The sequence below is a fragment of the Anguilla rostrata genome, chromosome 4 (assembly GCF_018555375.3).
Source record: "Anguilla rostrata isolate EN2019 chromosome 4, ASM1855537v3, whole genome shotgun sequence".
NCBI classification, from domain to species: domain Eukaryota; kingdom Metazoa; phylum Chordata; class Actinopteri; order Anguilliformes; family Anguillidae; genus Anguilla; species Anguilla rostrata.
This window is the reverse complement of record NC_057936.1, coordinates 59,007,518-59,032,156: the sequence shown is the minus strand read 5'-3', so window position 1 is coordinate 59,032,156 and position 24,639 is coordinate 59,007,518. Positions and strand designations below refer to the sequence as shown.

The window sequence follows — 24,639 nt, the reverse complement described above, 5'->3', positions numbered from 1 at the left end:
ATTTGTTCAACATGTTAACTATCTTTATGGTATATGCGTTGTTGGGCTTGAATGGGCTATTCTCGTCATTGTGTTATGCTGCTATATGTGATGTCCAGTGATTTTTAACAGAACAACCCTTCATGCTCTACTCCTGTACTTTCAGATTAAATTCGATGTATTGACGGTAGATGGAGTTGTTGTGTTCACTTGACACTTTGTTGGCCATGTGATCATGTGATCATCGCTTGTCAGAAAATATTTTGGCCAATGGGCTTTGCTCTTGAAACAGCAAAGATGGCGTTTGTGAATTGTTAGGGGAAGCGAAATGTTAGCTGGGAACTGTCACTGTGAAACGATGTATTAAAGGGAAGGAAGACGTCTGATTAACGTAACAAAATATTTTTTATTGCGGTGAGACTGAGATAGACCTAAATTAAGGGGAATAAAAAAGGAAATAGAATGCCTTCCCCGAAAGCAAAAAACAACTCCGGTCGCAGTGGCAGCGTTCCTGGTGTGAGTAGCAACGGACGTTATGAGTTCATGTCATTGAACAGGAGTCCCCCACCACATTTATTGCAACGACAAGGCTCAGATCCGACATCTGCTCGACTTCGTGCTTCGGAGAGCCCCACTCGGCGCCGAGGCTCCGGCTCTTCAAATGCCTCTTCATCGTCTGCCACCGGCGGCCAGCAACTACCAGAGGAAGACTGTATGCGTCTGAACCCGTCGTTTGTCGGTATCGCGTTGAGCTCCCTGCTCGCCATTGACTTGTGGCTGTCTAAACGTTTAGGGGTGTGCGCCTGCGAAGACTCGTCATGGGGTAGCATACGACCTCTGATGAAACTGGTCGAGATCTCTGGTCACGGGATACCTTGGCTGGCTGGCGCCTTGTACTGCTTGTACAAGAGTGACAGTGCCGCGGGGCAGGAGGTCATGCTCAATCTCCTGATGGGTAATCTTAAACCGTCTTTTTATATCCCCCCCTGGAACAATTGTCGTCGTTATTGCGTCACGTTCATTAACTAGTATATTTTACCGTCCTGTTAACCTATACAAATGTTCATCTTTACCCTTTCCCTTTAAGTAGAGGCACATCTCCCCTCACTATTACTTTCTTGTCTTTTTTTTTCTTCCTTGGACCCAGCTCCTTCCCACCCCTCACTATCACCATCTGCACAAGATGCAACTGTTACCTCCTTTGCATTGGCTGCCCTGGCTCTTCTGATACTCTGTCACCCTCTCCATCTCCCCATATGGCTGATTGTCTTTTAAAATCTCTCCTGTTCCTGTCTCCACTTCCGTGGCAGTGGCAGTTATCAGGTGAAGAATAATCAGGGTTTGATCTTGTTCATTTCCATTAGACATTTCAAAAAAACTTGTTTTCTTATCTAATCGGAACTGGTATGATTATGTATTCATGTCATTTCAGTTTGGTATGTACTAGGCTATCCTTATGTCATTTAAGGTTTTTCCTGCTTTTTTTGGACTGGAAAATGCAGGAAGCAAAGAGGAGTGGAGATACATCTGTCCAAAGATCTCCTGTCACAAACCCAGCAACCTTGCAACTTGTTTAAAGTTCACGACATCATTTGAACTTCCCAGTATTGCACCAGGGTATTTACATAACTTTGAATGTATCTCTGGCTTGCTTTTTTGAATTTCAAACAAAGATTGACGTACATTCCAACATTTAGTGAACTGGATTTAGCTTGCACAATACAGGTTAATAGCAGAAACAGCCAGAACAAACTTGGTAACCAAAAAGTATGCTCATCATTCATTCATTTATCATTGATGCAGGCAATCACACAGGCAAAGCAGTAGACTAGCCTCTTTTGCCTGTGTGATTACCTGCATCAATGATGAAATTATGTTAATGCCAAAACCCTAGAAAAGAAACTGTCACTGGGTACACTTACATTATTGCCCATGAAGGTACAAATGTGCATGCACTCAGTACATTGACCCTGGCTCACAAGCCAGTAGAATCTAGTAAGTCAAAACTGTCCTGGTTATGTAACCTGTTTCAACTGCGTGTTAATGTTTTTCTGCATTTCGTTTTGGCCATACCTCTGCTAGTGAAAGGCATCCAATGAGAAACTTTATGTAGGGCAAAATATGATTCCAGTATTGTTAATCGCACAAATACACAGACAGAACAAATACTGTACACAGGTGGAGTGAATCAGACTGAAAATCATAATTCATTTCAAAGCTGCATATAGAAATATATAAAAGTCAAATTTTTTAAAAATGCACAGAAAGAAAATGAATCTAAACCACAAGAACTAAGAACTATCTATATTTTATACAAAAACTGAGCCTTATGAATGGAAGGGGAAGTTTATTAAAGTATTAACAGACCTGAGAGAGACCAGATATTTCATAGCGGTAAAAACTTTAACTTGTTGCTGTCTAAAGGTTTGGATGGATAGCAAGTTCACCTTTGTAAATGTTTTTTTTTTAGTGACCTTGGAAACAATCTGTCTCCACTGAGGTCAAACGCTCATTAATTAAGCGGTATATCCGTGGTATTGATCGTCGATCGGCCTGTGGCTCTGGGCCAGAGTTGGTTTTCTTTGTGGCTCTCTGCGTGTGCAAAAACAGCAGCTGCTGCTACTGCTGGAATCACAGGAACACAGAGATGAGAACGAAAGACAGCTGCTCCGTTATTGCCTGATATAAAGTATAGATACGACCAATAGACTGTAGCTCTCATACAGAGTGATGTAGGGCACAGTTGGTTTTCCACCAATTGGAAAAAGCGTTTTGCCAATGTCATTTAAAGGACTGGCTTTGTGGAGTGAGCAAGGAAAAAAAGCAATGCATCAGAGAAAGTCAGAGAATTTGAATGCCAAGACTGATGATTTGTTTTATCAGCTGCAGATTCTTTTATCTTTTTTCTGCTTTTGTATACCTGGATATAGTCCAATAATTTTCTCCTTCTCCATCTTTTTACTTCACCTTTATTTTGTTCTGGTGCATTTTTGCCTCCACTGAAAGTGCAGTAATATGCATGTAATATATCCATCAAGCACTCCAGAAAAAGTCAAAATATTTTCAGTATGACTTGCCACTAACAAGCCAGATGGATGCAGTGCAGTGCAGAGTGTGTGTGTATTGTGTTTTTTTAAAATCCCAGCTGTTTCTCTGTGCTGTACATAACGCATCGTATGGTGTGGCTGTGTGATTGTCTCCCTGCGCGCGCCTGCTAACCTCACGACTCCCTCCCGCAGCCCTGGTCATGGACCTGGTCCTGGTCGGCGTGGTGAAGGCGGTGGTGCGCCGGCGGCGCCCGTCCCACAACCGCATGGACATGTTCGCCACCTTCTCCGTGGACCGCTACTCCTTCCCCTCGGGCCACGCCACGCGGGCGGCCATGTGCGCCCGCTTCCTGCTGGCCCACCTGGTGCTGGCCGCGCCGCTGCGCGTGCTGGTGCTGCTGTGGGCCGCGCTGGTGGGCTTCTCCCGCGTGCTGCTGGGCCGGCACAACGTCACCGACGTGGCCTTCGGCTTCGGCATGGGCTACTGCCAGTACAACCTGGTGGAGATGCTGTGGGTGTCGCCCGTCGGGCTGCAGCTCCTGCTGGGCCAGGTGGGCTGAGAGGTCGGGGGTCAACGGGGGGCGGGGCAGTGGGGGGGGTGGGGGGGGTGGTTTGGTGGAAAGGGTGGCAGGGGGCAGCCAGCAGCTTGGCCATGTCAGGCCAGTACCATCACTGTGCATAATTCACCATTACCTGAGAAGAAATGTAAAACAAATCATTAAAAAAAAAAAAAAGGTTAACAATAATGAACAATGCATCACAATATACAGTGGAAATATGCTGTTGTAAATTTTACTGCACTTTCAGTTGACGCAAGAAAAGAAAAAAAAAAAATTGTGTGTTGGGTATATTTGTGCATGGGTGGGGTGAATGTTCGTATTACTGTAAGCCTTGGGGTATGCATTGCCCCTAACATGTGTACTGGGGGAATACTGGGGGAATACTGGTGGAATACTGGTGGGGGGGGGGATTTTTTTTGCAGGATGGAACTGTGGGATTTTGCTCTGGTACAGTAAGTGGTTTCGTGTCCTCTTTTTCAAGGTAGAAATGTATTTTGGAAATCTGATGCACCGGGTTTATTGTCATGTGTACCATGACCAATTTAGGCATGGAGTAGATTTTGGTGTTGCCTTTGCAAACACACCATTTGCTTTGTTGTTGCTTTAGCTTGATCAAATAAGCTGCATTGTGTCAGCCTAATTTATTTTAAGGTATATTTTTTCCCCTCCGACAAATGGAACTGAATGTGTTGTACCATAACATCTGCACTATGAAGTATTGTATTTAGGTTTGTTACCTTCAATCTGGTCTGCATTCATGTTTTTGGCTTTAAATTCAAGCTTTGTTGTCTAGTGTGTGCTGTCGTTGTTTCAAATAAGGCATTTGTTTGCTGGGTATCAACATCCGTTTTCCAATATACATTTGGACTCTTTAAAATATATACCTTGTGTGGCATTTCTTATCACTGCGTTTTTCTGTAGGCTATATTTGTTAAATGCATCCTTTAAAATGTTTTTCGGCTCTAAGTGTCTTTGTCATGCCTGAAAACATGAAACATTTTTTATAAAACTCCTGAATCAGTCTCCTGTTCCATCTGCAGACGTGAAATTGCCCTTTGTTGTCTCGTCGTTGCCAGGAAAAACGGGCTGTGAGTGTGCAATTTCAGTTCATGTCTGGTCTTGGGTGATATATTTTCACAGTAATAGGCAAAGTAAGGACTCAAACGCTCAAGACTGCACCTGCGTAAATTGGGAGTGAAGCCAGCGCACTGAAGAAAATGTGCGTGCGCTCTGTTGGGCCATCTGAGGAAAGGTTGCGTACGCACACGTTAAAGTTCAGCCAAATAAACCTCTCTGACGGCATTAAGAATAGTCAGGCTGTAACTCTTCAGTCATTAACCGAGTGAGACTGAATGTGCTGGGCTCTGGCTGCTTGCGAACCTCAGTTTGCTCTCTGGAATTGGATCTGCGTCAGGAATCTGTTGAGCTTATCAAAAACCTATCCCCGTTACCATGGCATCAAACTGAAATATTAACCCCCCAGTCCATCCTTGGATGAAGAGCCTCTGTGGCGATTGGCTCCTTCAGACATGGTGAATGTGAAGGGCGGCTTTGTGTCGGGACAGCTTCGTGCGGGTGCAGCGTTTATTTGGTCTATTTTATGTATATTTTATTGTTATAGTGTGGAGTATAATGTCCGATGCAGTGTGCGGGGCCTGGGAAGCTCCCTTGATTCAGGGTTGCCGGTGCGAGGAGGGGCAGGTGTCTGCTTGGACGTACTGTCCATGATATCTCCCTTGATATCTCAGTACCAGAGCAAACCACTGTCAGAAGGCAACACACTCATAATGTCTCTGTAACTGACAAATGTAGAAGTAGCAGCTCGTTAACTTTTTTGATTTCCCTCACTGATGTGCTTGTTCTGATTCAGCTCTGTCTGTGTGCGTGATAATGGCCTGTTTTCAGCAGTTTGATGTATTCATATGAAATAAACATTTATTTATTTCTTTTTTTATAACGGGCACCACATCTTCTAATGAGGGGCTAATCACAGTAGGACATGCAATTGTATGCTGGAACAATCATAAGTATTGAATCTGTTCACTGTCAAGTAGGTGCAGACTGAGTGGGAACTTAATAGGAGGGTTCCAAACTAGGAGCAGGAAGGAAAGTTGTGATAGGTCTTGAATCAGTCTAATGAGATGCATTTTAAAACTATGATTAAGCTGCTCATGTTGTGTGGATCTTTACCAAGACAACTATGGGAATTCCCACACTGTCATAACATGGCCTTTTTTAAAGTTGGGTTTTATTTCGGAAAACGTTTTGAGAAAGACTTAACTGCTGGGCAATATGGGCTCCTTGGTATACCCTCATTACACATGACTTCACCAGCTTGTAAAGAGTTAATCTATTGTATGACTATTTGTGTATTGTCTAGCACTGTTCTTGATCTCCAGTATGTTTACATAAATATAATTATATATAGAGTGTAAGTGGTAGCAAATGTGACAAATGAATTATATGTTTGCTTAAAATTATATGGGTTTTATGTCGTAACCAAATATGGCTGTTTTAGCTCGTTTTATGTTGAAAGGCCTTAAAGACGCAACTATTTTAAATATTTGAAAAATACATAACTGGATAACTGTGTTTCATGAAAAAATTAATACTGTACATGTGTGTAATTTTTCTACACAGATACTCATTGTGTTTGTCCAGGAACAAGAGCAATGGTAAAGATAGGGCTTGAATATTTTCAGTATGTTGTGCATCCTGTTGTACATTAGTATCAATCAATGCTTGTACCCGGCCACTGTTCCAAATACATTGATTTGCCTCTGTGTAGTCATGTTTCTACTTTTCTGAAATGAGAATAGCCCCATTCGGCCTATAACCCAGGCATGCTCACTGATCCAGAATGTATAAAGCCTGATTTAGACTTCATCGCAGGACCCTTGTGACAAGTATCGCATGACAAGAATGACGTATTGAAAAAAGTGTCGCAGAACTTCATACTTTGTCGTGCAGTGCTGATTGGACAGCTAGATGGAACACTGAAATTTATTGTCATGGATACGTGTTGTTTTACAGAGCGCTGCCATATTTTCATTAATGTAACGTTAAACTGTCAGGAGTTTGGCGTATTGTTACCATAGAGACAATAGAACTCTCATCAGAGACCTTCGCAGAATTATAAATGCGAAACGTCGTGCGAAGGGTCGTGCGACGAAGTATAAATCAGGCTTAAGGTTTAACTACACTCTGTGACCACTTCAGTAGGTATGCCTGCTCATTGACGCTAATGGTATTCTCCTACGAACTGAATCATGTGGCTGCATCCCAATATATAAAGCATGTAGACATGATGAATAGATTTAGTTGTTGTTCCACAAAACATTACAGTGGAATAGACACTTTATCAAAGTGACTTTGATCAGGATATGATTGTAGGGGCCAGGTGTGCTGGTTCCAGCATCTCACAAACTGCCCTTGTGAGACTGTCAGACACTGCAGTCTCTAGAGTTTACAAAAATAGTGCAATTAAAAAAGAAACATCCTGTGAGTTGTAGTCCTGTGGGAAAAAACACGTTTTTAATGAGAGAGTTCGTCGGAGGATAAGGGGCAGACTTGTTCAAGCTTGCAGCAACGCCCCAAATGCTCAAATAACCGCTGCTTACAACAGTGGAATGCAGAATACAACACCTTTCTGAACACAACACATTGAAGCTGGAAGCTGTTGGGCTACAGCAGCTAAAGCCTCCACATTATTCCACTCCTGTCAGCCAAGAACAGGCTAATATGAGGCTACAGTGGGCCAAACTGGAAGATTAAAGATTGGAAAAATGTTCCCTGGGTTGACAAACCTTGGTTTATTCTGCAACGTGTAGATGGTTGGGTCTGAATTTGGCATAAACAGCATGAATCTATCCTTCCTTGCGTCAACAGTGCAGGCTGGTGGTAGTGGTCTAATCGTGTGAGGAGTGTTTTCTTGGCACACATTAGGCCCCTTAGTACTGTACCAATTGAATGCAAGAGCATTCCTAAGCAATTTAGCCAACCATCTACATCCCTGTTTGGCCACAGTCTACCCTTTTTCAAAATGATGCTTCCTGCAAGATAATGAGCTATGTCACAAAGCATGTGTTGTCTCAAGCTGGTTCCGTGAATTCAGTTTACTTCAATTACCTGTTTCCCCAGATATCAATTCAGTACAGCACCTTTGCGATGAGGTGGAATGGGAGGTTTGCATGAATGTGTGGCTGAAAGATCTGTAGGAACAAATGGACCAAAATCAGCATGGACCAAAGTCCCTAAGAAGTGTGTCTAGCACCTAGTTTAGTCCAGGCTGCAAAGAATTCAGACTGTTCTGGAGGCAAAGGGGGTCTTACCCGGTACTATATAGGTGTATTTAAGGTGGCCACTGAGTGCATATTATGTAGTGCGTTGGTAGACATTTAAGATTGCTGGTTGAATCATACCAAAATAGTATATAGTCACTCTTAATTCTTGCCATCAGCTGGTTCATGTGTCTGTCCAGGAAGCAAGTTTTACCCAATTGTTTTTATTTCACATGGTCTGCTGTGTATATATAAAACTTGTGACTATGTAAAGACCTTCTTGCACTCCTACACATGATTTCTTTACTGGAGGCTTGCCTCAACTGTGAATGTTGCGTTTTTAAAGCCTCCGTTTGGTTGTGAGGTTCCTTTAGAAGTGACCATGTGATTTTCATCTGTGTTTTCCTGAATAAATGAGGAAAAGCTGAAAACCTATTCCTGTGTTTTATTAGCAGAGTCTGTGACTTTAAGAATGCACTTTGATACACTCTCATGCAACAGTGGTGCCAGGGACAAATGCACTAGGTTTAGTTGTTTTATTTTTCTACATTATCTTCAAGTAAGTAAGACTGTCTTCTGAAATGCATGCATTCAGCTGCTGCTTATTTTCACTGTGCAGTCCACCACCTGAGCTATTGCAGTTGCTATGCCAAACGTGTTGTAGCACTTGGTGCACGTAGATAGTAGACACTCAACCATCCAGAGGAATCATTGCAACAATGTGGGGATTTCCCTGCCAACCAACATCCACATATGTAAAGTCAGGTAATAGGGTGTTGGATGCTTTTCTAATGGTACAGGCAAACCATGCCAGGTATGCCCTGCAACAGTATGTCAAAACAAGAGCCAAGCACTTGTTTTTTATTAGTTTTTTTTTTTAACTATCGCATAATTTTAGAGTGACAGCTAAAATGATTGCCTCTTGGCTAAACTCTTTATATTGTTGACACAAGTACTGAGCTGTGAGCTCCAAAAATTTGGTTTGGCTGGGTATACCTCTGTTTACCTGTCCCACCTTCCCACGCTGAGCAGATTGATTGCACGGGCTCGTTCCATTGGAATGTGCTGAAGCTGAACTGGCACCGGGAAAAGGGACATAGTAGGGGTTAGTAACCTGGCCCCAGGGTTCTATGCCCCCAGAGGGAGGGGCAAGGGGCACCTGTGCACGCTGCTGCCCGAGCTGCCGCAGTGGCGTTCCCCAAGGTGGCTAGCTGACCCTGAAACTGCTGGCACAGTTCCACCTCCACCTCCTCCTTCCACTGTGCCGGGTTGGGCCAGTACTGAGGTGGTGTGTTTCTCAAGCTGTTAAAGGAGTACCAGTCTTAAGGCTGGCTGCCCCCCCCCCCCCCACACACTCTTCTTTGCAGCTCTATATCCAGTTTGTGAGCCTCTGCGCTCACTTACCAGACCATTGACCCAGGCTGTCAGTGCACTTGGTGCAATGGCTCCTACAGCTCACAGCAGCAAATCCCCTTCAGCTCACCGAATTTCAACTGATAGTCATTCATTTGCTACACCCGGCCCCTGGCCCATGCTGACGTTGGCAGAATTGCGTGCACACTCTCAGGCCGCCCACACCGTTCTTCCAGCTCCTTCTGTAGGAAGTGAACGGCGTGCCGTTGCACTCTGGTTAGCTGCACCTCCCACCACACTGCCCCCTTCCGAAATGAAATTGACCTGCTGCTCTCCTGGGGATCCCTGCGCTTTAAGAGTAGCCTGCACCAGTGCCCGCCGCCACAAAAACGTCATGGTTCCCGCCCTCTCCCAAAAATATTGGCAACCATGCAGCGTCGGTTCTAGGCACAGGCAACATAGGCGGAAAACGAAGGGAAAAAATGTCGGTAATGAAAATTTTGGCTGCATCCGTGATAGTCAGGGATCTGGCTGCCGCCTCAGACAGGCAGGCGCCACGACTGCACTCAGGGGGCTCATGATAATCGGGGAAAACGACCAAAACACAAAAATATAGGAGGAGTCAGGAGTTGTGAGCTCTCTCACTCTAGCCTTTCTTTCTGCCTTCCCTTGCAACAAAACCACTAACCTGACGGTCACTCGCATTCGATCCAGATACATATCGGAGTGCGTGTGCATATATGCATACAGTTCTGAAGGAACTCTGTGATGCTCAAGAAGTGTTTTCAGCACCTCGTGGAATCCATTGCTCAATGCATTCGGGCTCTCCTGGAGGCAAAAGGGGGTCTTTCCCAGTGCTAGAGAGGTGTACCTAAGTGGCCACTGAGGGTATGTAAACTCAAGACTAGCTAATTGATAAAGTTTTGCATCTACTAAATATAATAGATATAAACTTTATATACCTTTGGTCTACTGTAGAAATATGTCATTTCCAGCTTCTTGCACAACTCTCCAGTGTGAGTTGCAATTTGATGGCAATGTCCCAACTGGTCTCTATCCAACACATCTGCAAACATTAATAAGATGAGAGTAATGCCTTTTATGGAAATTTACGGTTGTGCAAGTCTGTATAAAAAAAGGCGCTCAAAACGATTTGCCCACTAACTCACAGACACAGAGAGGAAAGGTAGGCAGGTTTGATTGGTTACTCATTCCGTTCATTTTTTTAAATTTTGTATTTGCATGCATTTTATGTGGCACTGCACAATGCAGACCGTAACAGAATATGAAAGGTTTCAATGAGTATTCAGTGAAGTCATTCTGTTTAGAGAAAGAATATTTTTCATTGCAGAATGCATTTTGCAGACATTCAAATTTGTCAAGTTCTCACAATTACATGGATGTAGAAGATAAATAATAGGCAAATTAGCATTGTGAAAAGTATATATTTGTTGAATTAGATAAAATAGTGTTAGGACCCAGCTTCTTCCCGTGGAGTCAAAGTCAGGACAATCCAGAAACTCACCAAGACAACAAACACTTTACTGAAGAAAGTAAAAGTTTATTGTAATCACAATGCTCTTTTCTTTTTTCTGTCCAATTTGGATTTCTTAAGCACACTCAGGCTGCAATGCTGAGTACAGTGTCTGCTGCAACAAACTCCCCTGTTGATTCAGGCGAGCGCAAAACAAACATTAGCTCTCTGCAAAGCATGATATGTCAGCCGCTGCTTCTTATCAAAGTTCATTTTGCAAGTTGAGCCACATGCACCTTGAACTAATGTACTTGTTGTACGTCGCTCTGGATAAGAGCGTCTGCTAAATGCCTGTAATGTAATGTAATGTAACATGCAGGCAGGAGGAGCTGAAGGAAGACGCTTCATGTGCAGTGTAACAGACCTAATTGTGGGCGCTGATAGACCCAGTGGGGGTTGATCGATGGTGTGCGATGAGACCCTGTCGTTCTGGCCAGCAGAAACCCTTTCATGTGTGCGCTAAAGCAGAGCCAACAGGGCTCCACCCTCATGGGCTAACAAACAACAGCTGGCACTGGCACGGTTTAGAAGCCATGCTGGACCGCGGAGGCTATTCTTGCGCTAGAACAGTGTCTTAACTGGATGCTCCACCCAACAACCCCAACGTGACAAATTCTGAAATTTTTAATAAAATTATTATTTAAAAAAAAACTTTTGTCAGAATTTCCTTTGCTTTATTTTAAACGCTTTTCTGGAAACCCCATTTGACTCCCGTGTTTCATGTCTTATTGTGTAACTCTCTGTGTCTGCAGACAGCATGGTGCGCCGTGTAGCAGTGATTGGGGCTGGACCCGCAGGCTTGTCCAGCATAAAAAGTTGCCTGGAAGAGGGACTGGAGCCAGTGTGTTTTGAAACCAGCGATGATATTGGGGGATTGTGGAAGTATAAGGTAGGGCCAACAATTTACTCAAACCGGTCATCATTACCGTCATTGTTATTTTGGTTTGTGAACAATAAAGCTTGTGTAGGAATGCAGGTGTGAGCAGGTAAGCATGTTTTGGTTTTATCTTTCATTCATTTTTGTATGTTAAGCTGCAAGTAAGACAGCCAGAAAACTTTTCAAAATTTTGAAAAGTGCAATAGTTGAACCCATACAGGTGTCCTGGTTCTGATGAAGGTGTTAGAATCTTATTAGTTTAGATATTAGTTATTAGATTTGGATTAGATTTGGCATTATCACATGGAATTTTGTATAAAGCACGGGGCCCACAGGGATTTAACTTACTTGCACCACATTCAACGTTCTGATGTGATCTCCATAGGCACTGGATTTGTACATTTACTTGATTAATCATATAATTTGCAGATAATTGTGTCCCTAATAATATAAATTTATTTTCACACATGGAGAGGAAAACAGAAAAAAAAACTCTTGGAGAGACCAAGTGCACCAGTATCTGCCAGGTGCACTGCATACAGATGAATTAAACATATTCGGCATTTTGCAGTTTATCTGCGCACATATACAACAACAAGGGGGAATCATCTGTTAACAGGGCACAAGAAAGCTTTTAGTGGCAGATACATGTCATCCATGCTTTTTTGAGTGCACTAAAAAAATTGAGTAATTTCAAATTGCACGCATTTCTCAATAAGCATGTAATAATTGGTGGGACAATCCCCTCTGCAAAACAACTTAGAAATATGTACAGCCACACGGGCTGCTGAAGTGCATAAACAAAATGTAAAGGAACTGATCTAGTCTGTTTTTAATGTGTCATATGGTGCAGGCAAAGTTTTGCATATTTTGTTTTGCAATCAATTTTTTTTTTTTAAACTGTAGCATTACTCATAACAGCACATTTATTTAATCATGTTATTTTGTCTTTGCAGGAGGTTTCTGAGCCCAACAGGGCGAGTATCTACAAGTCCCTGACCATAAACATCTCCAAGGAGATGATGTGCTACAGTGACTTCCCCATCCCAGCAGATTACCCCAACTACATGCACCACTCACGCATCCTCCAGTACTTCCGTCTGTACGCCGAGCACTTCAAGCTGCTGCGGCACATCCGCTTCCAGGTGACCGACCAGCGCAGCGCTTTCTCACAGCTCCGGATGTGCTACATCTGAATCTGTCCCCCAAGTGCGAAGGACAAATACGTATTTGTTTTGGATTCAATACTTTATCTGTGTCATTAGATCTTGCTGGTGTAATGAGCTGCTATCATGAGCCAGAAGGCGGGTTCACTTGAAGTATTTCATTGGTTCCAAATACACCAGACAAGATCAGTAAAACGCAGAAAAGTATTTGCAATCCGAAACAAATGCGTATTCGACCCAGGTCTGGCGAGGGACGACTCAATTATCGTCGTCCGTTGTGTTTCAGACCAACGTTCGGAGCGTCAGGCAAAGGCCCGACTTCGCTCGATCGGGGCAGTGGGAGGTGGTGACGGAGAATCGGGAGGGGCAGGAGGAGAGGCACGTCTTTGACGCTGTGATCGTCTGCTCTGGACATTACTCATATCCCCACATGCCACTGAAGGACTTCCCAGGTTACAACGCTATTGCTGTTGCGATAACGTGAAAATTACGTGTGAATCCATGTCAGTGATCTTCAGGACGATTAGAACTCACCCTTCTGCCTGTCTTGGGTGAGCTTTCTGAAATGGGCAGTGCGGAATGACTTACTCTCACGTTTTGTGTTGCAGGGATTGAGAGCTTTGAAGGGAAAGTCTTCCATAGCTGGGATTACAAAGGCCCAGAGGACCTCCACGGGAAAAGGATCGTGGTGATTGGAATTGGGAATTCAGGCGGTGACATCGCAGTGGAGTCCAGCAGAGTTGCAGAGCAGGTGAAAAAAAGAAAGAAAGAAAGAAAGAAGCGAAGAAGGAGAAATCTTGAATCTGGAAAATATTCCACAAAGCAATGCGAACAGATTAAGAAATGCTTAAAGGGGTGCCACTTCGTGCACAGATATGAAAATGCAGGGGCGCTCAGGTGAGAATGTCTCCCCTCCTGCAGGTGTACGTGAGCACTCGCAGGGGGGCGTGGGTCATACGCATGGTGTCGGACAACGGGCTGCCCGTGGACATGAAGTACAACACCCGATTCGTCCACATCCTCTTCCAGCTCCTCCCGATCAACGTGCTCAACTGGATCGGGGAAAATAAGCTGAATGCCATGTACGACCACACCATGTATGCCTTGAAGCCGAAGCACAGGTAAAGGAGGAGTTTTCTGACATCTGATCGTGAATTTCTATCTTGTATTCCCAGAACAAAACCAGAATGCAGATGAAACAATGCAATGGTTAGTTAGATAGAGTATTTATAATAATTATTATTTCTAAATGGCAACATGAAACCTAATGTTTTGACAGAAACTTTCTCAAGGGAGTGCTGGGTGTTTTTTTATATTCCCACAAAGATAAAAACTAACAGCACGTCAAGATTAACAGCTTGTCCCTAATTAATAACAGAATTTGTAATAGATTGAAAACTGAAGGGATAATGACACTTGATCTGCTACACTCAGAAGTCTCTTTCTGAGGGCATCTGCCCTGTGTATATATTTGGTGCCACAGAAAAAAGAGAAGATTTATGGTTTGCATGATCAATAAATACAAGAATTGATCCATCACCCCCACAGGCTATTTAGTCAGATCCCAGTGATCAATGATGAGCTTCCGGGAAAAATCCTGTCGGGCGCTGTGGTGGTGAAGCCCAACGTGAGGGAGATCCGAGGCTCCAGCGTAGTGTTCGAGGACGGGACTGTGGTGGACAAAGTGGACGTGGTGGTCTTCGCCACGGGCTACAATTACGACTTCCCCTTTCTGCCCCCGTCTGTCATGGCTAAGTCAGGCCACAGAGTGGCGCTGTACAAACACGTGTTCCCCCCCAGCCTCGAGCACCCCACGCTGGCTGTGGTGGGGTTCATTCACGCACTGGGGGCCATCATGCCTCAGGCAGAGATGCAGGCACGTTGGGTGGCCAGAGTCTTCAAAGGTAAGACCTTCGATGGTAATTGCAAGAGATCATTTTTTGAAAGTCTGCAAATTCTGCTTTGTGATGAAATTTATTTTTCTAATTAAAGTCAGGATCATTTTAACCCTTGTATAGGACTTGTAGATCATTATTTTTTTTACATCCAAGTCCTGAATTGTTTGTGTAGTTCTGAGAAGAACGTAACAAAAGTCTTGAAGTGACAAAAGTCTTTTTGTGCTTTCACAGGTTTGAAGAAGCTTCCATCCAAGAAGGTGATGCTAAAGTCGGTTGAGAATGACACAAAGAACATGGAGAAAAAGTGAGTTTGCCAGCGTTTTTTATGAGTTTAAACATTCATGTGAGATGGGGTAAAGAGCACAAAAAATCGCCTCTTAAGCAGTCAGTTAACCTCAATCCTTACACTCTTACTTCCAGTTATATTTGTTCCAAGCTGGTCCCGCTTCAGGTGGACTTTGTCACCTACATGGACGACATAGCGGGCGAGATCGGAGCACGCCCCAGCCTGCTCTGGCTCCTCATCACCGACTTCCCGCTGTTCAAGTGGGTCCTGATGGGCCCGGTCTCGACTTACCAGTATCGGCTCACTGGACCCGGGAAGTGGCCGGGGGCCCGCCACGCCATCTTCACCCAGTTCGACCGCATGTACCAGCCTCTCAGGACCCGTCAGGTAGACGACAAGCCTGGATGCTCCGCGGCGGGGCGCCTGTTCAAATGGAGCGTGACCGCCGCTTTGGGGGCCTCCGCCGCGTACTACCTGCACCTTCACCCCCCGGCTGCCCTTCGTACCCTGCTCTCCACCCTTAAACCTGACAGGATCTGAATCCCGCTTTCAGTCTGCGTAGCCGGTACTCGACCGTTTAACGTGTAAATCAGTTCTACTAACTCCCCGGTCTTACCTGACCCGAAACCTGAGCCATCCTGAAACTGCTGCTTCCGACCACATAGTGGTAATGATTGGTGGGACCACATGATGGTGGTGAAACTTTTCTGAATGGACATGCATCAGTCATTCTCTCATGTTGTAAAGTTATTATTTATTATTGGGACCAAAGGATAATACCATTGTTGATCATTGTCTGATCCTGTGTAATTCTGCTTTATAAACATAAAAATTGAAAAAACATAATTGGATTTTGTCCATGCATTTGTTTGTGTTCAACATGTTTTTGTCACAGATACTACAGTACATCCATTGCAAAGTGCACATCCTTTACACTGCTAAGCATGTTTCAAATCAATAAAATATGGTGTCTAGAAATTTTAATGAAAATGTCTTATGATTATATTTCTGAAAAATGTATTTTGATTGCATTTAGTAACCAAATGTTTTTTTAATTATTTGCACATTGAAATTGGCTTCTCAGTTATAGGAAAACATAATCCAAAACACAACAGTCATCAACGAATAAGCGTGTTAGTACACTAAAGCTGCTGGAAAGCTCTAAATAGTCCAAAATGATGAGACTGAGATGGGACCTCCAGTCACATACTGACCGTGCATTGGGCCTAAGCAGTATTAATTGTTTATATGATGCATACTGATAAGTGATTGATTACATTCAGTCAAAAGTCAACAGCATTAACTATAGCAATTTGGTCTTTTGACCAAATAAAATAATTATTGATTTCACATGGTGTTCTAATGCCAATAGAGAGGCAAATCATTTTGCTGAAGACAACATTTACATTCGCTGTTGTTGATTATGAATTCAACATTTACGATGTAGGACTAGGAAACATTTAATTTTGCAAAAATGTACTTAAATAAGTTTAGGAAGTATATATTGTATATTCCTTTTATAGTGATTTTAAGGCAATGTTTTGTTTATATGCTACATGTTTTAATAGCATAATTACTTTCACAGATGTTTCAGGAATTAAAGAAACAGCTCTCAACAAACCTTGAAATCTTTCCATTCTCTGTGCCTACACCTTTAAATCTCTCTGAACTCCTCTCAGGAGCATACACACAACGGCAGCAAAAACAAACAATTATTTCCGGCACAGAGCATACACTATGCAATGACATTTCCTTCAAGTGCCAAGGGGGGGAGAGGTTAGCTATGTCCTGTTTATGTGAAAGCTATTGCGAAGAGGTGAGTTTTTAGATGTTTCTTAAAAATGGAGAGCCTTACGGATATGGAGAGCGAGCGTGTTCCAGGGTTTGGGTGCTGCACAGGAGAAAGCCCAATCACCAAGAGTGGAGTGGCAAGATGGGAGGATAGTTAAAAGTCTTGCAGAGGAGAAGTGGAGGAAGGGAATGAGTGTGTAGTCCAGGAGCAGGTCAGTAAGACAGGCTGGAGCTATGCCATGGAGTGCACTGTAGGCTAGCAGGAGGGTTTTTAATTGTTTTCAGCATTTCACTGGTAGACGATGTATTTTGTACAGGATTGGAGAGACGTGATCGTGTTATTTTGTGTGGGTCAGTAATCCTGCAGCAAAGTTTTTGGACTAATTGAAGTTTGTTGATTGGTCTGACTGGGGTACAGTTACAGAGATCCAGCCAAGACGTAACAAAGACATGGATTAGAGCTTCTGTGGAGGGATAAGGCAAGGTGGGCCTGAGCTTTGGTATGTTGCGGAGATGGAAAAATGCAGGTGACTTGTTTTATGTGAGGTTCAAATGATGGAGTGGAATCAAGGCTGCCACCAAGGCTCTTTACATGAGTGAAAGGTGAAATAGGAAAACCATCAATAGGGCTGGCAAAGTTTGGGGTTTCGGTTAATGTAGATTTAGACCCCATACGCAGATTTGTCACCATTAAGTTTTAGGAAATTATGGGTCATCCAAATTCTAATGTCCTGCAGACAGTTGATGAGATAAATGCAGAGGAGGGTTTGGAACCTATAGAAAGCTGTGTGTCATCAGTGTAGCAGTGAAAACTAACACCATGACAACGCATGATCTGACCCAGTGGTAGTAGATAAATAATGAAGAGGAGAGGACCAAGCACTTAACCCTGTGGAACTGTCAGGCTTTGGCGAGTTAGGACCCAAGTGCAGAGTAAAACACAAGAAGCTCAAGAGGTAAGTATTAAATAAAGACTTTACTTTCTAAAAAAAAACACCTACATCGGAACGGAACACCTACACCGGAACGGAACTCATTGGACAAATGTTTAATAGGCAATTCTATTGCTTATTTGATATTTGCTTTACTTTTGTGCTAATATCTGGGCAGTATTTATCGATATCATTATTTTGCATGTTGGAAGACTGAGGCACTCATTTTGTGGTTTTTATTTTATCTGGTAAAGTTACCAAAGTACCTGCACACCCCCATAAATTAAACCAAAGAAATCAGGTGTTATGTTCTCCACCTCTTTGCTTTAGGCATTAATGTCGGGGGTCAGGAGCAGCCCCAGCGGACTCCTGCCACCTAACAATGTTTTTTTTTCTGTCCAGGAACCCACCCACCACCGGGAGATCAGGACAAGGCAGGTAAAAGGTAAACTTTCATTTGTTTGTTAATTCATAAAAACAGAGCACGCCACAATCTCGCACCAACCCCGCCCTTCCTACCTCCCCCCGCCTTCCTTCATCACTCTCCCACTCTGGCCCTCCCTCCCCCCCTCCCCTTCCTCCTCCCTTCCCTTCTACGGAGCCCCGACGCAGGTAAGAGCGACACACCCCTCACACGCCACACGCCCCTAAGCCGCTGGGGTTCCCCTCCCACGTGCCTCCTTAACCCTGCAAGCTCGTTAGGGCAAACACGAAGCAGCTGGGCCACGCCCCCCAACTCCCGCGACCGGCGAAACGGCTTACGCCCCGATCTGCATGTGCACCCAGACCCCAATAATCAATCCCCCAGCGAATCTGGCGCAGCTGTCAGGCTACCTCCTGACATTAACATCACTTCTTGTTTGGCAGCATTCCTGTCTTCATGTGAGGTACAAAGGCATCCATTTTGGAGTTGTGTTAAACAACTCAGACAACGGCCAACTGTACTACCCCTTTCTTTTCGTTACAGGAATCCACCCACCACAGAATAAGGCAAGTTGAAGGCATACTATGCAGGATTATAAAATAACTATGCTAAGACATATCTATGATGGCAAGCTCAGTCTTTACGCACTTTTGCTGAGTTTGTGCACCTTTCACCTGTATTTATTATTCAAAAATGTGTTCAGGGTTGTTTCTGGGTGTAGCACTCTTTTCTGTGTGGGGAGGGGTGGGTGTGGCTACAGAGCCTGTGGTTTGGGATCAAATTCCAGCAAAGTGTTTGTTGCTCATTCGCTGCTGCAAGGCTGATACAAAGAAGCCTAGATACAGCGAAGCAAAAAAGACTAGTGGACCGGTGGTTGCACGATGAGAGGTCATGAGTTGGAGTACATCCGAGAACAGTTTGCATGGGTTGGAGACGCATACACTGATCTTAGACTGGAAACATGAGGCCTTAGCCGATGTGTTGGCAGATGTGAAGGCTGCCAGCAAGGTGTGATATGAGGTCAGGTCATCAGAGGATCTGGATTTTCTCCACTTCCTCTCTGCAGCCCGTAGCAAGGTTCTGCTGGAGCGTAGTGATTCAGTCAGCCACGGGCTGGGGCATGATGATCGTTCTGGTTTGGAGACAAGAGGACAAAGTGAGTCAAGCGGCTGGGAAAGGCATGAGTTGAAGGTGGAGGTAGCAGGGTCAACAGGCAGGTTAAAGAATGACAACAGTCCACAAACAACAGCATCAAAAAATTAACATCTAAAAACATTATAGTATGAAAACAAAATACAAAAGCTTTACATGTTTCTATTGTTTGTGATTTATTATAACACATTCAGATTGACACATAAGCACAAGTAAGGGGGGGGTAATTGTGCCCCTGCCTCATATGACGGTTTGTCTAACAGAGAAGGGGACCATGTGAGCAGTAGCAGGGAAATCCCGGATTCCCCCTGTCAATTTGCACCCTACCTATTCCCCAGTAACTGTCTATTCCCCCCTTTACAGACACTCCCAATATCCCCCTCCCATTTATAGGCAAGACAAGTTTATTTGTACAGCACCTTTCATACACAAAGGCAATTCAAAGTGCTTCACATAGATACAGAATAAGACACAATAGATACTTGGGAGCTTCAGCCCAATCGAACAGAATGCGAATCCTGACATAAAATTCTTCTGTAGTTGCACTCAGGGTAATATCAAATCATGATACATTTAGTTCTGGCTAATTGAAAACAACATGACTTGTTTAGAACTCCTTAAAGTGATTTGCAAGCCCATGGATAGAGCATTTATATTTACAGCTTGCATTTTATTAATATTTAAGCTGGTCTTGCTGGTCACTGCAGAGCAAAGTCCATGTTGGGATCTTATGCCATTTCTAACGATGAGGTGCAGGTTAAGCACTCACATACAACATTAAGACTACTTACTGGCTCGTCAGAAAGAAGTAAGTGAGCAAGCTGAATTTCTCTATTTATTTTAATATGTGAATTATACGTTCACATCTTCTTGTTGCATGAGTTACTCATTCCCCTAGTCAAATATAATATTACAACAGAAATGTTGGATCAAACATGGGTTATATATTAATTAAAAGGTGAAAAAACCACACCAAGTATAACTAACTTGCTAACTACAGCAAAACCTATCCCAGTTTTTTCCTTTTTTGAATTACTTTCTGTGAACTCTAAAATACGGAGTATGTAACAGAAATGCACTGTATGTGTTTTTAGATAGTCCTTAGATAAGCTTTTGGAAATTGTTTATTCCGTGTATCAGCCTAGCAGACACCATGGCCCGCCGTGTAGCAGTGATTGGGGCAGGATGCTCAGGACTGGCCTGTATCAAGTGCTGCCTGGATGAGGGGCTGGTGCCTGTCTGCTTCGAGAGCGGGGATGACATCGGGGGAATGTGGAGGTACAAGGTGAGATCAGCCATTAAATCAACTTGCGCAAGGACACTAGGTTGATCATTGCAGACAAAGTTATACTTTGTCTACTGCTCACTCACCTACCCTTTCACTCATCTTTTGTTCTTCGGGCTCCAGGAGAGGCCTGAGCCAGACCATTGCAGTATCTACCGCTCCCTCATTACCAACACCTCCAAAGAGTTCATGTGCTTCAGCGACTTCCCCATGCCGGACCATTACCCAAACTACCTGCATCACTCGCAGCTGCTGCAGTACTTGCGCTTATACGCAGCGCATTTTGACCTCCTGCGGCACATTCGCTTCCAGGTGACCGCACAACAGCCTGCCTCTGCCGGCAGATGTCTTTCTCTTGCATTTCTCACTGAGAATGAAGGCTGATTGTCATACTGAAAATCCCTCTTCTAAAGAACTTTCACCTCGATTTCCACACATTTAGCCAAACATCATGTTGGACATCAGCACCATCTGCTGTCCAAAAATAAGTGTAACATTAAATATAACACTTTACTGTGTATGACAGTGTTATGTCTACCTTATGCCAAAGGGTCCAGCGTTACCATAACATGATCAAAGAGACTTGGTGTAGCAGCTCACTTGGTCACATATCAAAACATATTTGTTCATACTCCATTTGGTTGCCCTAAGACATGATCCCACAGTTACAATAGAGCCACCTTGCTCTGCAGCAACAAGTTCTATGTCTCTTTATTTCAGACCACTGTCTGCTGTGTGAAGGAGGGGCCTCAATTCTCTCATTCTGGCCAGTGGGAAGTGGAGACTAAGAACGGAGTCGGTGACAAAGAGAGGCACATCTTTGATGCTGTTCTGGTGTGTACAGGGCATTTTACCCGTCCTGCCATGCCACTTGAAGACTTCCCAGGTGACTATTTCTTATTGAATAAAAGATGGAAGAACTTAGGGACCCATGGGGACATGACATGAGTTAAAAACAAGTGAATGCCACGCAGTCACTGAAGATACATGGCTGTTGACGGTTGTTTTGTTAATGTGCATATCTCTATGCAAACTATGGATAGAGATATGCACATTAACATAGCAATTCACTTCACAGATACGACTTGGTGGAGCATCAAGTGCATCAAAGCAATGTGCAATCAAATCATTGTTCAATTTGGTTCATATTCATTTCTTCCAGGTTTTAGGGGGGTGTCTGTGATGAGGGGATACGATTATACAAACCTTCTTATAAATCTGAGAATCTGATCGGGGCAAGTTTTTTTTTCCATAAATGAAACGGCATATCATAGGAAATGAACCTATGGAAATCTTTGCCTGGGTTGGTAATGGAGAAACATTGAATTTGACTCCGTAGGCGTAGAGACCTTTGAGGGAAAGTGTTACCACAGCTGGGAATACAGGCACCCGGATGCCCTCCAGGGTAAGAGGGTTGTTGTGGTGGGGATCGGTAACTCTGGAGGGGACATTGCTGTGGAGATCAGCAGGGCAGCGCGGAAGGTAAGGAAAGCCCTCTGTAGCTTGCATTTGAACATTGCATATCACGACGAACCTGCAGCTGTACACCCACCATCCTCCAAGTGGACAGAATGGTTTTTACTCAGACACTGCTAGTCATACACTGTACAACAGCACGCTTGTTTTCCCAGTGTTGAAAATTGATTTTTTTTATTGCACAGAAAGTATTGTAATGTATAAATGCTACGTTTAAAGTCTTTATATAGAGATGGATTTGCAAATGGGACCTTCAATTATTAATGCATTTTAAATGCGGCAAACTGTACGCATGTTGGAATGCGGTCTTGGTAATTCTTTTCTCTCAGTTATCAACCCTGTTCATGAGTCAGTCACGAAACAGCCTTGCCAGCAGGCTTGTACTTATCATGTGTTAAAATAATTAGATGTTCCTTCCACAGACCTTCCTCAGCACGCGTCAGGGCGCCTGGGTCATAGGTCGCATGTCTGACGGAGGGCTCCCGGTAGATATGACAATGATCACCCGCTGCAGGAGTTTGCTTATGCACTTTTTGCCCAAAGCCTTGGTACACTGGGCAGGGGAGAGGGGTCTGAACCAGAAGTATGACCATAGGCTCTACGGCCTGCTTCCCAAGCACAGGTAACACACAGGAATTCAGTCTGCTTCTCACTCCCAGGTACACCGGGGTGAATCTAGCCATTACGTAATTCGATTCGCCCCATTGCAGATTACTGGAGGGCAGGACTCTCATCAATGATGACCTTCCTGGCCGCATTCTCTCGGGGGCATTGGTCATGAAGCCTCACCTCCAGGGGTTCCGAGGCTCCAGCGTGGTTTTTGAGGATGGCACCGTGGAGGACCAGATTGAAGCTGTGGTCTTCTGCACGGGCTACAACTACTCTTTTCCCTTCCTTCCTTCCTCCCTCTTTCAAGGCCATGGGCATGAGCTGACGCTGTATCACCATGTCTTCTCGCCCACCCTAAAGCACCCCACTCTGGCTATAATGGGCCTAGTGAGCGCCAGAGGGCCCTTCATGCCTGTAGTGGAGATGCAGGCTCGCTGGGCAACTAGAGTGTTCACAGGTGACCTTACCTGCTACCTTCACAAACTCAAACTAAAACTAGCACTAAACAGTAGTGTATATTTGAAAAAGTAATCTAAAGCTGGAATTATACATTGGATTATTTATATATATATATATATATATATATATATATATTTTTTTTTTATTTATTTATTTATTTTTTTCTTGTAGGGCTGAACCAACTTCCACCAAAAAAAACAATGCTGAACATGATTGAGACTCAAAGGAAAAGATTTTTGAAAAGGTACTGGATTCAAGAAAGATATCTTCCAAAGCTTTATTAATATATGCAATATTATCCATCCCTGATTTATCCTTATTGATTCTGTCCTGCCAGTTATCCTTGTCCCAAGCTTGCAGCTGTCCAAGTGGATTACATCACTTACATGGATGAACTGGCGAAGAAGGTGGGGGTGCGGCCCAACTTCCTGGGCCTGCTGCTGCGAGACCCTCGTCTGGGTCTGAGTGTGCTGCTGGGTCCCTGCACCCCGTACCAGTACCGGCTGCGTGGACCGGGGCGGTGGGAGGGGGCTCGCCAGGCCATACTCACGCAGTGGGAGCGGGTGGCCAAACCCATGAAGACGCGCCCTGTACCAGAGCCCCAACCCTCTGCCGCGCCTCTGTTGCTCACTGTCTCTTGTGCTGCCCTGCTGCTCACTGCCGTCTACTCTCAACGCAAAACCCCTGCCGTCCTGCCGGATCCTGCAGCCGTCCTGAACAGACTCTGCTCCCTACCAGGGATCATGTGGAAGATGTGCCCCTGCCTGAAACTATGAACACGGGATTAAACTTAGCTTTGGTTAGAGCAGTGGTCTCCAACCCTGGTCCTGGAGAGATACAGGGTCTGCTGGTTTTCATAGTGACTCTGCACTTCATGAATCAATCAGAGCAGTTGATTACACAGTTTACTCAACTGACCTGGTGTCTTGGGTCTCAACTGGGCGCTGATTTTACGGAAAAAACAAAAACCAGCAGACCCTGTAGCTCTCCAGGACCAGCGTCCACTGGAGACCACTGGGTTAGAGAGTGCAGAGTGCCAGTGGAGCTTGAGCGCGTGTGACTGTAATTGGACTGGAGCAGTGAGCAGGTTTTCCGAAATGTGGAGGGCTGGCGTGTCCAGTACAGCTCAAGTGACACAAGCCAGCTCTGGAATTATCGCTTACGTTCTGGGTGTCACGTAAAAGTCCGGACAATGGTAGTTAGCCAATGAGGCGATAAGATGTTTCTATAATGTTTGACTTGGGTGAGAACTGTGTTTTGTTGTTGATATTTTGGTGAATCATTATTGAAAAATAAAGGCTCACATTGAGGACATACAGTAGTTGTGAAAGCAACTTTCTTTTTCCAAGGGATAAACAAATAAACACCCAAATAAGAATGATGTTTTTTGAATCAGCTAGGTTTTCTAAAGACATGACAGCATGGACACCGCTGTTTATTGTTCCTCTGTAATGTACTGCAATTGACACATACATAATTTTTTTGTAATGTCCTCATTTTTGAGAATGTGAGATGTTAGATTTTTGGCTGA

The 24,639-nt window shown here is 44.1% G+C and overlaps 3 protein-coding genes across 7 annotated transcripts; all 3 read left to right on the top strand.

Annotated features, from left to right (window-relative positions):
• The first annotated feature begins 240 nt into the window (after positions 1 to 240).
• On the top strand, positions 241 to 11,639 carry plpp6 (phospholipid phosphatase 6). Of its 2 annotated transcripts, XM_064333573.1 has the most exons (4): positions 241 to 691; positions 773 to 934; positions 3,219 to 3,577; positions 11,506 to 11,639. In XM_064333573.1, exons 1-4 carry the CDS (start codon positions 442 to 444, stop codon positions 11,524 to 11,526), a joined length of 792 nt encoding a protein of 263 aa, XP_064189643.1. In that variant the 5' UTR covers positions 241 to 441; the 3' UTR covers positions 11,527 to 11,639. The 2 variants fall into 2 exon arrangements, with proteins under 2 accessions (XP_064189643.1, XP_064189642.1); XM_064333572.1 differs by having other exon boundaries at positions 243 to 934.
• On the top strand, positions 11,511 to 15,826 carry LOC135253798 (flavin-containing monooxygenase 5-like). Its single transcript, XM_064333568.1, has 8 exons — positions 11,511 to 11,642; positions 12,587 to 12,775; positions 13,083 to 13,248; positions 13,405 to 13,547; positions 13,718 to 13,917; positions 14,345 to 14,700; positions 14,926 to 14,998; positions 15,115 to 15,826. The coding sequence occupies exons 1-8, from the start codon at positions 11,511 to 11,513 to the stop codon at positions 15,518 to 15,520; spliced, it is 1,665 nt and encodes a 554-aa protein (XP_064189638.1). The 3' UTR covers positions 15,521 to 15,826.
• A 906-nt stretch (positions 15,827 to 16,732) lies between these two features.
• LOC135253796 (flavin-containing monooxygenase 5-like) lies at positions 16,733 to 24,426 on the top strand. 4 transcript variants are annotated; one of them, XM_064333564.1, is made up of 10 exons: positions 16,733 to 17,727; positions 18,106 to 18,148; positions 20,420 to 20,564; positions 20,688 to 20,876; positions 21,285 to 21,450; positions 21,904 to 22,046; positions 22,463 to 22,662; positions 22,751 to 23,106; positions 23,280 to 23,352; positions 23,446 to 24,426. In XM_064333564.1, the coding sequence occupies exons 3-10, from the start codon at positions 20,433 to 20,435 to the stop codon at positions 23,882 to 23,884; spliced, it is 1,698 nt and encodes a 565-aa protein (XP_064189634.1). In that variant the 5' UTR covers positions 16,733 to 17,727; positions 18,106 to 18,148; positions 20,420 to 20,432; the 3' UTR covers positions 23,885 to 24,426. The 4 variants fall into 4 exon arrangements, with proteins under 4 accessions (XP_064189634.1, XP_064189635.1, XP_064189636.1 ...); XM_064333566.1 differs by lacking the exons at positions 16,733 to 17,727; positions 18,106 to 18,148 and adding an exon at positions 18,671 to 20,087 and having other exon boundaries at positions 23,446 to 23,919; positions 24,093 to 24,426; XM_064333565.1 differs by lacking the exons at positions 16,733 to 17,727; positions 18,106 to 18,148 and adding an exon at positions 18,307 to 20,087.
• Positions 24,427 to 24,639: the final 213 nt, after the last annotated feature.